The 16,409-nt window shown below is 35.2% G+C and overlaps 1 protein-coding gene across 2 annotated transcripts in view; it reads left to right on the top strand.

The window, feature by feature from the left end:
• The window catches only part of LOC132788032 (protein sprouty), a 31,107-nt gene extending 15,100 nt beyond the window's left edge, over positions 1-16,007 (top strand). For both annotated transcript variants that reach the window (XM_060795322.1, XM_060795321.1), the window contains exon 2: positions 12,211-16,007. In XM_060795322.1, coding sequence (XP_060651305.1) covers positions 12,460-14,409 — 1,950 coding nt within the window. In that variant the 5' untranslated portion in view covers positions 12,211-12,459 and the 3' untranslated portion in view covers positions 14,410-16,007. The remainder of the gene's footprint in view (positions 1-12,210) is intronic.
• Positions 16,008-16,409: the final 402 nt, after the last annotated feature.

The following is a 16,409-nucleotide window of genomic DNA, read 5'->3' as shown; positions in this document are numbered from 1 at the left end:
TGAATATTTATAGAACTTGTAAAATGTTTAACTGTTGTTTGTTGCCTGTCTCGCCCTGATTGAACAGACTGATAGTTTGAACTGAACAAGACAAAAAAAAACTATTGTCTATATATAAAGACATCAGATGGGATTTGAGAGTCGATTGCAATTCGATTCGATCATTCGTTTCGTTTCATTGTTGCCCATATTGCGGGTTGATAAGAATATGAAACGATTATGGAACTTCCATTCAGTAAATTTTGCCACTGCCAGTTGTCTAATCAGTTTTCACTCATTGTTGTCATTTCCCAACGAAATAACAGAACACTCTGAACAGCACCTCAATCGAGCACCTGAGCACACGTAAAGTGTTTCAAAGCAAGCTTCGCCTCTACAATAATCTCAAAAAACAGAAACAGAAAGAGAAAAAAAAAAACTATAGAATATCACGTGCGGTATTCGAGGGTCGGGGCTGCATGCTCCACAAACATGTTGTGGACACCTTTGGGCTAGGCTAAAGAGGTTCTATTTATGGCCCGATTTCGTCATCGATACTTTCTGTATTGTTGTTGTACTTTTTTCGTTGCATCCGCTCGATAAGCGTTACACTTTCGAATGGCTTTTACTTTCTACTATATTTGTCACTGACACACGCTTATAATAATATCAGAAGGAGCTCTAAGAACGTAGCCCGAGGTGCCAACATACGACACCACACACTTTGGAGGAGGGTGGGGCTGGAGAGAGGGAGGGAGGGTAGGCGGGGGGTGCCAACGGAAACGTATCGCGAGAGTTCGAGAGTCCGAAAATAAATGAAGAGGCGTAAAAACTTTCTTTTTTTGTTCAACCGATAAGTTTTGTTTGTGGGAATGTTAACATTTTGTTGTTGCTTCTTCGTTTGGTTTATTTTGTTTTTCTTTCTCGTTGTTGTTGTTGTATTTCTTATTTGATCGATGGCCTCTGCGTTCCACATACGATTACGATTACTTGTCGAGCGTTCTTTTTGGCTCGTGACTGCATTTTTCTCTTCTTCGCTTTTTTTTTCTTTTTGGAAATGAATTTTGATTTCGATCTGATATGTTTGATATATTTTTTGTTTGCTTTTGCTTTCCTCTACACTTCTGATAATCAGTTTCCACTCCCTTTACCCTTTATTCCCTTCCACCATCGAGTCACCATATTAAAAAAATAGTATTTTGCATTAGTTTTGTTTTTTATCACTTTGGCATTAAATTGTATTGAAATTTATTTGACATACAGCAAATACATTTATTTATGTCATAGCCAAAAATACTTGTACACAAAAAATTCATTCATGAGCGTGTCGAGCACACACACACACACACATAAATATAAATAAATTATATATTAATTTTTTGATTAGCCAAATAAATATGAACAACAACAACAAGTTGGCATTCTAAGTATTAGCCAAACATTCTCTGAAATCTAACAATCTCGTTGATGACGCAGAATAAACGAAAACATAGCTAACGAGCTACCACATACATGATTTGCCTCAAAGCTAGCTGCTTGCTACTTGCTGCCACATCTGCGGCATCTCGTGGCAATTGGGGGCAACAACGGGGCAAACTCAGGCAGCGAACATACGCAAATTCAGAAAGCAAAGCAAAGGCAAAGCCAAAATTAAATTACACACATGTATTACTAATAGAAGTGGAATAGAAATGAGCAAAATACACAAATCTAGATAAATAACAATAACAATTATACAGGTAACTTTAACTAATTAGAATATCAAGATACTGAATTGAGACACTTTATGGTTGAGATACATTTGTATCTTGAAGTATATTCGAAAACTTCAAAATAAGAAATGAGAATAACAATAACAATTTTACAGGCAACTTTAACTAATTAGAATATGAAGACACTGAATTGAGATACTTTATGCTTGAGATACATTTGTATCTTTAAGTAGATTTGAATACTTTAAAACATTTATTGTAATAAATGTTTCTTATTTATTGGTTATTCAATGATAACTGATCATATCTTTAAGATCACAAATATCAAAACATAATATTCAATTTAGTTTCAGAAAGAAACTGAAGAAGTCAAAGGAACTCACTCAGATATTTTCTATATCTAAAGATTCATTGACTCTACTTTAAAGCAAGCATCTCTTAATAGTAAATCTTAAACTCTTTGCTGAAATACCGATCTATACATAGATATATATTTCCCCTATTTATATGCACATATCAATATGTAAGTAGACGAATAATTTGCTTTGACGAAAACGCTGAATTTCTGCGGCTTTTTGCGCTGCCAGCAAAGCGAAACGCCAAAGTGAAAAGCCAAGGAAAGAGCAGAAAAACAAAAACAAATGAGAGAGAAACAAAATAATAAATACATATTAAAAACGAAAAACGAAAAAGAAAAAAGAGAAGCAGGCAGCACAAAAAAAATCGAAAAAGTCTGAAAACATTTTATGCCGCAAGCAAACATGTGATTTTAATTATTTTTGTCGTCGCAAAATTGTTATTTTTGAAAATTATAATTTTTAAAAATAAACGCAACAACAAGAAGAACAACAAGAACAACTACTGTAGGGCAATGCAATGTATGATGATGATGATGATGATGATGATGAAATGAATGACACTCTTTGCTTAAAGACTATTTTGCTATTCAGTTCAGTTTAGTTCAGTTCATTTCGCTTCAGTTTAGTTGACTTCAACAAATTGTGCTCAGAGATTGTAAATAAAGTTGGTGTCAAGTCAGCATTTACTTTGTTTACAACGCTGATAACTTCTAGAATAATATCAGTTCTATATATTCGATTCTGTTTTCTTATTAAAGTATTTTTTGAGGAACAACTTTGTTTTCATTATTTGTCTTTGATTATACTTTAAGAATATATTATAAAAGGTTTCAATTTGGAAATCTTTTTTAATGAAATTTATCTTTTATATTCGTAAATCCTTTTGAAAGACATAAGTATATTGCTTAAAATTCAATTTTATAGATAGAATATGTGCATTATTATAATCTTTTCAAACATAATTATATTCAATCTTTCTTAATTGAAGTCTTTGATATACTAATATATTATATTACTATGAATGAAACCACTTTTTATTTCATTTTCAACACAAACCGTCAAATATTTTAGATTTTATATTCCTTTAAATTCAATTTTATAGCTAGAAATTACATTACATATGCATGTAGATCATAAATCATTTTTATAGATACGCAAATACTAAATAAACTATTCGAAAATCAAATAAATTTCGAATACTAATCCCGAGTCGAAACTTGAAAACAAAAAACAAAAAAAAAGCAAAACCTAATATATTATGCTGAGCACATTCTGGACCCCAACCATTGGAATGCCTTTTAAAATGTAATTCATTTCCATTGCCCAAGCTACGAATATTGGTGAAGGGGAGAGGGGGGGAATTGCTCCTTCCGCTTGTTAGTTTTCGCATGCCTCGCAGCAGTTCTCGTAAGCAGTTCCCCAATTGCTGACCACCCAAATGGTTGTCGTCGAGAAGCGCATACAAAATGCTCATTAATCGAGCGCCATTGAATCTATAATATATATAGACGACACAGCAGAGATATATGTATATGTATATGTACACATATATATACATAATCGAGTCGTATATAAACAAATGTCGTCAATGAAATGGATAGAAATAAATATGAATGCGAGTGAGTGTGAGTGAAAGGGAGATAGAGATAGAGAGAGAGTGAGTATTCGTATGACGCTCAAAGCTGTCAAAGCTGAATGAGTGAATGGCAAGCTTTGATGTCCGACAGTCGAGCTAAGTAAAGCCCGATCTTGGTCAGCTGTAGTTGAAGAAGAAGAAGCAGCAGATCCTTAAAGTATGACTTGAGACGAGCCCACGCTGAGCAAAGCCTAAAAGCAGATACTTTAAGTGACACTTAGCTCTACACAGGGAGCATATGAAATAGGAGAGGAAGAGAACAGAGTGTAAGTTGGAGTGGGCGTGCTTGTGGGCGCTGGGCAAGTGCTGGGCGTGGTGGCTGCTATTGCTGGCAACGTTGTTGTTGTTGTGCTTGCCAAAAAGTGTGGCTAAAAATAGCAAAGCACAGACAGTCAAGTGTTTTCTGACTCGCTTCAATCTCCCCCCAAACAGTCTCCACTCTCCATACTCTACACATACTGACTCGCTCTCTCTCTCTCTCTCACTTAGCGTGCGTGTATGTGTGTGTTAGTGTGAGTGCGTCCTCAAGTCACGCGCCTGTTTCTATGCTTTGATAAACTTTTGCCCGCTCAGCTGTTTGTGTCTGCACATGAGTGTGTGCGTGTGTAGGAGTGTGCTTGTGTGTGTGTGTACTTGAGGGCAAGTTAAGGCGGGTCAGGTTGATGTACACACATACATACACACATATATACATTTTTCGGGTGGTTGCTGTCGCTCTTTGAGCCCCACACAATCCTGTCATTGTCTGCCTGATGTTGTTGCTATTGTTGTCTCGCTCTCTCACGCCGCTGTTTGTTGTTATTGTCACGTTAGCCATAGTTGTTGTCCCTCTTGTTGCTGTTGTTGTTGTTGCTATTTTGGTATCATTTGGCGTTCTATAAAAGTGGGCAAAATTAATGTATGTAGAGACGACAGACGTGCTGGCGTTTTGCCTTTTTCCTTTCGCACGTGTGTGCGTGTATGAGTGAGTAAGTGTCTACGTGTGTGTGTGTGTGTGTGAGACATTGACGTCATCATCAGCATGTCATGAATTTCGCTTATTTCATTTTGGCTGGCGTATTTCTGCTTCTTCTTCTTCGTTCGCTTTTTTTTTTTTGGGCAAGCCAATGAACATTGTTGTCTATGCTGATGTCTTTGCCCCCCCCCTTCTCCTCTTTCCCAGTCAGCTGTCGCCAGCGCAGTCGACTGCGACGCTGGCAGCGCTGCGTGGGCGTTGCGCGTGTAAGGATGTGACCGGAATTTTTGAGCAGCACACGAAAATTAGATATAGAAAATTATGTGTATGCCCCCTTTACCTCTCTCTCTCTCTCTCTCCCTCTGTCGCTCTCTCTTTTGCACGCACTGTTTGTCTATGGCTCTATTAGTGTTCAGATCTGTTCTTTTTTTTTTTTTTGTTTTGGAGGCAGCTGGCAAATTGTGGGCGTTGCTGGCAAGAAGAAGAAGGAGAGAAGAAGAAGGTTTAAAATAAATATGGAATTAACGTGTACGGAATATAATATGAATAGAGCTGCCCAGCAACAACAACTACGAAAAAGGGCTCGAGGAACAAAAAGGACAAGGATTTTGCAACTCAGTTTTAACAGTTAGATAGATAATGAATGAAGCTGTGAATACGATTTAAAGAATGTATTGAAATAGTATATTCCAGAAATCTCAAATGCTTAACGATATTTCTGTCATTGATACGAAATTTCTATTTATTAACAGTCAAAATTTGAAGTCATGAATGATATCGTAAATATTATAATACTGAAAAGTATTATAGTAAAATTTTCAAATCATTTTACATTTTTACGATATATTACTTAGATTTTACAATATTCGATCAATAATATTTCAGAATATGACTTATAAATAAATATAAATGAACGAAAATCAGAAAATATAGAAGATATTAGAGGTAGAGGTATAATCTTGGTATTATTAATGAATACTCCAAGCAAAAATACAATTTCCTTATATTGGTTATCTTTCATTCACTTTCGAATTGATAGTAAGCATTATACTAAATAAATATTACTATCTCAAAGTCCAAATAAACAGTCAGAAGAATGAAATTCCTTTCTTTCTAACAAAATTTGTTATTTTTGTTTTTCAATTATAAATCTTTAAGATTATAGATTATAATTTAAATGAATTTAGGAAAGGAAAATATTATTTATAATAATAAATATAAATATTTGAGAACAAATATAGTCACTTAAAGAAATTTAAAATAAGGTTTATTTATTTTGATCATAAAAAAAGATCGTTAATTCTTTCTGAAACCTCGCCTGCATAATTTCTCAATGATAACTCAAGTCAATCTACCTTAAATTTTGTATCTGCTGTGCTCTAAACTAGTCTTTTTACAAAAGATAAATATATATCTGGTTATTTTGTTTCCTGCTGTTTTGCTTGGCTTCGAAATTTCCCCCTTTTTTCATAGACAACAGAGCAGAGAGCAACAGACTGACAACATGAACATTTTGAATGAAAATTTGTAAAAACATCTGTTGCATAGCGAGGGTAACTACTTAAAAGGTTTGTTTTGTTGTTGTTGCTGTTGTTGTTGTTGTTGTTGTTGTTGGGAAAAGGTGTGCAGCAACAACAATGAAACAGCACTTACGCACAAGCTGATGTTGCAGCTTCCTTTTTGGCTGCCACTTAACTGTAACTCACTTTAGTCATTAAACCAGAGAAATTGAGAGAGAGAGAGAGAGAGAGAGAGAGAGGGATTCTACCTGAAATCTAGCTACCTAGTGTCGAGTGTTGAATGCACCAGCTGACGCACACACTCTAAAAGATACACAGATACAAACATAAATACACATACAAATGCAGTTGCAGCTACATAAGGTAGAGATACAGATACATCTGGCTAGAAAATTGTAAGACGACGACGACGGAGACGAAGACGACAATCAGTGCAAGAAAATCTTGAGGTCGATCATCTGTAGTTTATGGGCTTCCTTCGTCTTCGCAGTCTCATTCAGGCAGCAACAAACAACAACACAAACAACAGCAACAACAACAAGTTTTGTTGCCCAACTCAGCCTCATTTGATGGTGATTTGATCTTTTTCTCTCTCTCTCTCTCTCTCTCTGTCTTTTCGTCTCCAAGCCAAGTTAGCTTCAATGATTACTATAAAAAAAGTAAAGAATACAAAACAAAATGAACAAAGAAGCAGCAAACATGATCATGATCATCAGCAGCATCATTATCAGTGGAAGACTGGAAGACTGGAAGACAGACCCTACAGCTGCGCATGCGTGTGTCTCACTCTCTAGCCATCTCTTTTTATCTCTTTCTGTTGCGTCTTCTTATTCTGCTTCTTCTTCTTCTTCTTCTTGTTTGCCACATGTGCTGCTCATTTGCTTTGAAAACTATTAGCTGCCCTTTGCTGCAAATTCACAACATATGGCCTTTTAGACTACTTGTGTCTGCTTTTCAGTTCAGTTCAGTTTCCAGTTGCTGTCCGTCTGTCCGTCCGTCTGTCACTGTCGAGCATTTAAATAGTTTAATGATCTGTGCTGCGGCTGTGGCAATGATGATGCTCTGCTTCTCTCTCTCTCTCTCTCACTCTCTTAGTTGTCTTTCATTGATTTCCCTTCCACTTCATTCACTTCACTCTCTCTCTCTCTCTTTTCTCCTTTTTTTTCGCCACTTCTTTGCAGTCATTAGTGTTTCCTGTGTAGGTTTTTCATTTGTCGCTGCTCCAACTGTATTTTTAGCCACTTCCAACTGCGTTTTCCCCCACTGTACTCAAAAATATGCCAACTCTGATTTAAATGCATTAATTTACTTATATAGTAAGCACGCTTTATATATAGTCAGCGCTCTCTCTCTCTCTCTCTTTCTCTCTGACTATTTTATTGATTGATCAGCACATATTTTTGATTGCAAGTGCAAATGGCGTTAACTAGACGCATTTCCTTTTTGTATTTATACTAATTTATTACAGTCTCTCTTTTTTTATATTTGTTAATGCAGCTTCCCACTTGTCGTTTTATTAAGCTAAATGTTCATAATGTTCCATTAATTATTGCTTATAAATATGAGCATTAAATTCGTTCGTTCGTGTTCGTTTTTTTTATGTTTTGTTTTTATGATAATTGGGTCATGCTGACATTTCTTTTGCGGCAATTAATTAAATATATATAAATGGCAACGGGGCGCGCCCTCTTAAGCTGCCTTCCCTCCCTACCTCCCTCCCCTCTTTAAGCCACATTCTGGGCCCTCAAAGTCACCGGCTTATTAGCCAACAAACAAGTCAAGAGAGAACTGAACAAAAAAAAAAAGAAAAACCTGTTTGCATTTGATTTTTTTTTGTTCTTTTTTCGCCTGCGTTTATTTTTACAAGTTTTAAAGCGCAATGCTCTGTTCTTGTTCTTGTTGGTTTGCCTTAAATAATTTTTGTATTTTCTTGTTGTTGTTGTTTGTTGTTGAATTGAAACACTTGTTTGTGCTAACAAACGGCAAACAAGCAACAACAACAACAAAAAAGAAGAAAAAAAATACAAATACAAATTCAGGCAACAAAATTTCGTCGAATCCGTTTTTTGAATCGGTTTCAATGAAGACAACAAAACGTTGACACCAACGTCACAGACGTCGACTGCGACTGCGACTGAGGCAGCGACTGCGACGTCGACTGCGACTGCGACTTGTGACTTGTTTTGTGGCGCCCGCAACGCCAAGTTCACTTATTAATGAAAACGTTTCAAATTCGAATACGCTTTGAATGAACAGCAACAGCAACAATGTTAAAAATAAAATGCGCTATGTACTTAAAAAATTGGCAACACTTTTTCACTACACTGTGCTCCAAGGTCAAAGTTTGCCAGCGTTCAAAAAAAAAAGAAAAAATAAAAATAAAAATAAAAATGCCAAATCAAAATGAAGCAACAGAAACAACAACAAAAATAACACTTGAGTTCTCGCAGCAATTAAAAATAAGAAAAATCTTTATAAATTACGTGATGCTATTGTTGTTGTTGTTGTTGTTCCGCTGTGCCAATTAATTTAAGAATGAAATCGAAAATCTTGGCATTGCGTGTTTTATTTTTTGTATGCTGCGTTTTTAATGTTTATGTTTATGCATCATCAAAATACATTAAATAAATAAACTATACTATTGCTTTTTTATTTCTGTTTTTTTTTGGCTAATTTGTTAATGCAATTAATTTGTTTAATAACTCTATTAGAATTAACATATTTAATTTCGTTTTGAATAATTATTCATTGTGTATTTTTTGGGGGCATTCTGAGCGTTGTTTATTTTTATTACGAACGAGCAAACAAATTGTTAATAAATTACTGAATAATTTGATAATTCTCTGACAATAACATGCTCGTAAAATTATAAATTTCAAAATGAAAGAAAAACGCAAAAATCAAACGAAAAGCCTCAAATCACGTTTACAGCAAAACACACACAGAAAAATGTATTTCTCTTTTTTTTTCTTCTTATTGGCAATCAGCAAAGATCTGCCACAGCTGCCCCTCCCCTTCCCTCCTTCCCCTCGCCACCTCTCTCTGAATAGCCATTCCTCATCTGTTGGCTGTTTATTTCGATTTTGTTTTTCTCAATTGTGGTCATTCTCGAAAATTGTTTTTGAGTACCGGACATGACGTCAATAAGTGGGCGTTTGTGTTAATTTTTATACCATCGCAACACACACACACATGTATATATGTATCTGTATCTATATACGATTTAGCTATACGCTACTTATGTAAAGGTGAATCTATAAAGATCCATTTAGAACAGTTGTTGTGCTCATTTTGTTGGCTATTTTGTAAGCTGCACAATTTATGAATAATACCAGTAATAATAATAATACTAATAATTGTGCTTCTTCTCTTTCTTTTTTATCGACAATATAAACATAGATATAGTAGAATATATATATATTGTGTAGATATAATCGAGCGAGCGAGGCGATCGCACATCGCATTTTGTTTCTCGCTCTTTTATTGAGGCTTATTAATTTCCTGTATTTCCTTATTTGTGACTCGTGCCACGGGTTTAATTATGTGTAAACATATACAATCATATCTCAATTTATCTCCACACACACACAGAGATATATAGGCATTCACATACACATCATCCGCAGTAGTTTTCCAGAAGCAATGCGAATAAAGTGAGCGTCAAATAATATAGCAAAAGAAAATTATAAATTAATAGAAAACGTGCTAATAAATAAAATATAGTTATTCAGCGATAATGTGTGTTAAAGTTGTAGGAATTATAAATAATAATAGCTGGTTAGTTATTAAGAAAAACAAAAGAAAATATAGTTATTCAGAAATAATGTACATAAAAGATGTAGGAATTATAAATAATAATAGCTAACTATCAATGTGCATAAAAGTTGCAATTTAAAAGAAAATCAAGCTAAAGTTAATCATTTAGCAATCAAAAATGCATTTAGAAATACAAAAGAATTAGGAGAATGAGTATTTACGAATGCATTTAGGAATTATAATTATTAAATTCTAGCAATGTTTTGTAGAATAGTGTTTGAGAACTTAGTATCGTATAAGAGTTGTAAGTTGAACAAGTATAAATATTTAATAAACAAAAGTAAATTATAAAATATTTATTGTGAAATTTAGGACACAATTTGAGATTGAGAAAATAGAATAATATTAAAAGAATAATAAATAATTATTTTTCCGAGATTTTGTTCATTCATTTAACTTATCAATTGTAGAAAAGAAATCTAGTTTAGAATAAAAAAAAATTTAGAAAGGAAAAACTGTTTTAAAATAATAATATAAGAATAATAAAAAATTTGTTCATTAATTTCTGTTGTAATTTATAGAGAAGTGCTTAATGGTCTAGTCTAGCAATAAAGAGATGTATTTAGAAATGGAAAAATAGTTTAAAAAATAAAGAAAAACAATATAAAAACAATAATATAATTTTTATTTAGAATTTAGAAATGGAAAAATGGTTTCAAAAGTAAAGAATTACAAAAGAATAATCTTATATTTATTCAGAATTTTCGCCCATCAAAATAATAGTTATTATTTTAGTTGAAAAAGTGCTTAGCTACTTTAGTATTACGCTGAAGTTTATTGTAGTTTCATCTTGGGTAGACTTTGGTACACATTTCTAGCTTTAATTCGAGAGAACTCGACACATAGAACATGATACTCGTAGCCCTTAACATAAACATAACCCAGTTGAGTTTTTTAGCTCTCATTTTTTCTTTTGGTAAACTTACAATTAGGCAACGCATTAGAGACATAATCTGGAGCATATCAAGTGCGCAGGGCCACGAATTCGAGTGAATTTCAAATGTTTAGAGACATTTGAAAGCGTCATTAAAACGAACTTGAAATAAAGCTAAAAAAAAAACCGAGAAAATAATGAAGAGTGCTGACGTTAAGAGAAATACCTCGTAAATAAGAAGAATTTAATAATTGTAGTATAAAAAAAAGTAAAAAACTTCCTAATAAAATCAAAATTAATTAATAATTAATATAATACCATTAAAAGAATAACATTAAATTGAAATAAAACAATTCAAAATGGAATAAAGTAAAATAAGCAATAAGAAATTGAAAATTCTAAAAAAAAAACAAAAGAAATCAAACTTCTAAATAAAATGAATCATATATTAAATAAATAGTAAAATAAAAATTAAGTTTCTATAAAGTTTAAATAGTTATTTGAACTATTTTGTCCCCTTTAAGCTGACACCTCCCTTAGACGGACAAGTGTCACGATAGGTGTCCGTCCAATAGAGATTTCACTGGAAATCGAGTCAATAGCATATGAAATTAAAAAAAAAACCTTCTTAAACTTAAAAATAAAATAACTTATCAAGAAAAATTTTAAAAATATCAAGGATTGAACTAAATTTTAAAATAAATAAATATATATAATATACAAATACATAATAATATATAAAAAAAATAATAATAAAATAAAAAAATTTAATATTTTAAATAATAATAATACATTTTTTTTTATTCTGTTTATTTACAATCTATCTAATTGATAATAAGTAAATTTTATGGATAATAAAATAGCAATATAAAATAAAAATACAGTTGAGCAAACTTATATACCCCATTTGCAGTGTCTTTCGATTGCGTGGTATGAAAAAAGCTTTGCATTATGTTTACACAAAAGTCACGCCAAAGATTTCGACCTTCTTCTTGGGCGTTGAGCTTACCAAACTTAATGTTCTTCTCGATGTTGTTGTTGTTGTTGTTTAGTGTTGTTGTTGTTGCTGTTGTTGTTGAGCGTTGTTGTTTTGTTGCCTGCTTTTTATGGCAGCGCGCGAAATTAATTACAAACAATGAAATGTACTCGCATCGCATCGCTTCGCATCGCATATGAAGCAAAAGTTTTATATTTAAACTAGAGTAATAACAATAATAACAAATAACAAGATATATTGAAGGGGAGCAAGGGAAGACGAAGAAGAAGAAGAGAAACATTGTACGTGCCATTTGAAGGCAGTTGCAGATAAATGCAAAAATTAAACTAAATATTAAATATGTATTTATTTTTTCTTTGCAGAAAGCAATCGAAGCTGCGCTGGGACACCAACAACAACGACATTAAGAAGGGAATTCAAGGCAATTGTCAGAACGTGCTAGGATGAAGGCAAATCGAGCTGAATTCGGGCACAGCAATTACCGAGGGCAACAACAACAACAACAGAGCAGCAACAGCAGCAGCAGCCAGAGTCAAGAGATCAACAATTATTATTGAGGCGCTGCCTGTGAGTGCGGAGTTGAGTTTTAAGTTGATTGGTTACAACGATACATGGATCGCAGAAATGGCGGCGATCCCTTGGCGCCACCCCGGCCCCCAAAGCTACTACCGCGTGTGCATCGACCAAGGGCGCCGGAGCCAACAGCGTTAAGTAGCGACAACAATAACAGCAGCAGTAGCAACAGCAACATCAATCAGCAACATCCTAGTATTACAGCAGCAAGTGCAACAACTAGCAACAACCTGAACAACCTAAACAACCTAAACAACCTGAACAACAACCTAAACAACAACAACAACATTATATCGATAATACCCGCTACGGCCGACATTGACGACTATCAGATACATCATCTGACATTTCTGCCCCAGCGACCAAGCAGCCTCAGTCGCAACAGCAGCAACGCATCGTCATCGACAGCGACGGCGAACAGCAGCAACGGCAGCACATCGAGTTTCACGCGACGTCGTCCGCCGGCGCCAACGCCCACGTTGCTCAACATTAATACGGCAGCAACCACTGCAACGAGCAACAGCAACAACTCGAGTTACAACTCGAACAGCAACAGCAACTTCCTTAGTCATTTCCAAAGCGCTGAGCCGGCGTTAGCGTTAACGTTAACGGGTCAGCCGCCCGCCTCCCCCGTCACGCTGGCGCAACCGCGACCCGAATGCGAAAGGCTGACGAATGAGTATGTGGATACGCCGCTGCAGCATGCAACACGCTCACAACATCCGGCTGGCCAGCAGGACAATGGCCAAACGACGACGCATCATTTGCTGTTGCTGCCACAGCGACAACAGCATCAGCATCAGCAGCAGACGGCATCAGCAACACATTCGATAGGCAACAATCGTTTGGCGGCAACAGCAGCAGCTGCTGGCTCGGCTGCTGCAGCAGCAACCACAACGACGGTCGATGGCACCGATGGCTTATTACATTCTACGCATTTGCACACAATTCCTCCCGCGCAGCAGCAACATCATCAACACCCACATCATCAGCAACATCATCATCTGCATACACATCTTTTAAATGGTCAGACCAAAGCACCCGCCTCCAATAAGTTTGCGTCACAAGCGCCGCCAGCGCCGCCTCGCAACGGACTGAGCTTTGCTGCCGCTGCAACCACAGCAGCAGCAGCAGCAGCAACGGCAACGGCAACCACACAGCCCATCACGCAAGCGATCACCAAGCAACCAAGCAACAACAGCAACAGCAACAGCAGCAAGGAACACATGCATGCACTCGAAGAGTTGCTGCAACAGCAACAACACCATCAACAGCAGCAACATCAACAGCTGCCCGGCAGCGGCGGCCAATTGGGCGCCTCAATTGTGCTCGGCGGTGATCCATCGCTGCTCAATCCGATCGTGTGTCCCCGTTGCGGCCATTGTCGCTGCGAGCAATGCCAGAGTCCGCGTCCGTTGCCCCAGACGTGGGTGTGCAACAAGACGTGTCTGTGCAGCGCCGAGTCGATCATCGACTACGCCTCGTGTCTGTGCTGCGCCAAGGCGTTGTTCTATCACTGTGCCCGCGACAACGACATGGATTGCGACGATGGCACTGGGACGCCGTGTGTCGACAATCCCTGCTCCTGTGGTCCCTACAAGCGCACCCAACGCTGGGGCTGGCTGGGAGCATTGTCCATTGTGCTGCCCTGCCTCTGGTGCTATTGGCCGATGCGGGGTTGCATCAAGCTCTGCGAGAAGTGCTATGCTCGGTTCGCTGGGCGTGGCTGTCGCTGTCAGCTGGGCGGAGGCGTTGGCACCGGGATTGCTGGCAACGGACTTGGTGGCAACAGCATGTTGCCCATTGTGCCGCTGGGTGGCAATGCCAACAGCTTGACTGGCGGTGTGGCAAATGGGGCACAGAACGGTGGCATGCCACTCTCGGTGGGCAAGGGCTTCGAGCATGGCTGCAGTGCAGCCAGTCGCATTCTCCGCAAGGGAGATCTGACGCCAGAGAAGCGTTTGCTCGACTCCAGTCCGGATTACTAAAACTCCGTTTGCGTTTCCGTTTGCGTTTGCGTTTTGTGCGCGTTTTCGTCTCGAAGAAAACGCTTCACAAGCGAAAATGTCTATAAAAACATACATACATACAACATATATGCGAAAAGAAATATTAAATGTATGACTTAAAGATACGTATATGCCGAAAAAATATGAAGAAAAACACAACAAAATATTTAATATATGATTTAATATACAACACACACAAAAAAAACATGTTTAATGTATGAGAAACAAAACAAAAAAAAAAAATGATAAAACTGAAAAAAGAAAAAATAAATAACCAAAGACTGCAAACAGATAATTATTAATTATTAGAAATGTTATTTAAAAAATAATTTTCGCTTAATTTAAATAAAACAAAAAAACATAACTAATTAATGAATGAGCAACTGAAACGAGCGACACCAACAACAACAACAACAACAACAAGAACAAGAGGAACAACAAACATTTCTTTTCGAACGATTTTTTCCATTACTTTTTGTATTGTTTCCTTCCTTTTTTATGTTTTTTTTTCATGTAATTTATTTCTGTTTTTTTATTTTATTGCAAATAAATACGATTCCATTTGAAATAGTTTTCATTTTTGTTGCGTAAAGTAAACTTTTATTTTCTCTAGCAAAATTTTTCGATAAATATTTGTGCGATAAAAACTTATTGCAAGTCACAAAACAAAAAAAAAAAATTACTGAGAAAAACTAACTAAACCAGTCCATTTTCGATGTTGTAGAAACAAGTAATTAGACAAATTTTTGCACAATTTATTGTACGAATTTAAATGGGTAAATATTATGTTTGAGAAACTACAAATTACAGCAAAAATTACAAAAGTAGATGAGTCTAAATGTGCTTATAAATAAATATACTTACTTACATATATATGGGAATCTAAAGTCAGTTGGCCATAAAAAAGTTTACTTTACTACAGGAAATTAAGCGACAACAACTGATAACATACTTTTAAATACTAAAATAAAATGTAAAAGAATGAAAATTAATTTCTTATAAATGTATTTTATATGAGACAAATTGTTATCGTTTTTTTTCTATTGTAAAAATAAATTCCCCCCAAGCATGGATTGTAAATAAATTACACTAAAAAGAAAAGAAACACCAATACAAAATGCAAGAAAAATTCCAAATATACATGAAAAATAAATAAAGAAAAACATATACTATCTATAAATATAGAAAAGCCAAACTACATCTTACAAAACTTAACTAAAACAAAAAATATGCAGCAAAAACAATTTTATGTAAGTACAGAACTAAAGAATATCTATGAGAAAAGCAAAAAAGAAAACCCGATTAGCAAAAAGCGAAACAAATTTCTAAAAAAAAAAATGAATAAAAATAAAAAATAAATGATGTTGAAAGGAAAACAGAAACATTTTACCATATGTTATAAATGTATATGTAATATGTAAGCTAATAGCTTAGTAATAATAATAAACAAAACAAAAATGTACGTATGCTTAAATCCTAACTATTAAACAAAAAAAAAAACACACACACACATACATACATGAAAAACCAACTAAAAGAAAAAACTCCTTAACTATAGCAGAGAAAAAGAAAAGAAAAATTGCAAACAATAAAAAAATGGAATATTAAGTAAAAAACGATTAGTATTTAAGGCACTATACATACAAGTACATACAAACAAGCTATACATAAAGAATATTTATTTTATTTGTACATTTTAATATAATTAAATAAAACTGAGTAGTCGATGGATGATGATCGAGATGAAGATGGAGGAGATCCAAGATTGGAGATTGGATTGAATGAAGAACTTTATGTAATGTTTTTAGAATGTATGTTCCGTTAAAAACTACAAAATAAAAAAATCATATAATACTAAATAACAGAACTCTTATTATTATTATTATTATTAGTATTCTCTGCCACGTTGAAGCGAACGATGACGTGGACAACAACGATGCAGCAGCCGTCGCCTAAGTCACTGCTGTCTGTCTTCTCTC

Source organism: Drosophila nasuta, chromosome 3 (genome assembly GCF_023558535.2).
Source record: "Drosophila nasuta strain 15112-1781.00 chromosome 3, ASM2355853v1, whole genome shotgun sequence".
NCBI lineage: Eukaryota > Metazoa > Arthropoda > Insecta > Diptera > Drosophilidae > Drosophila > Drosophila nasuta.
Note: the sequence above shows the minus strand (reverse complement) of the source record. Positions and strands in the feature narration are given on the sequence as shown.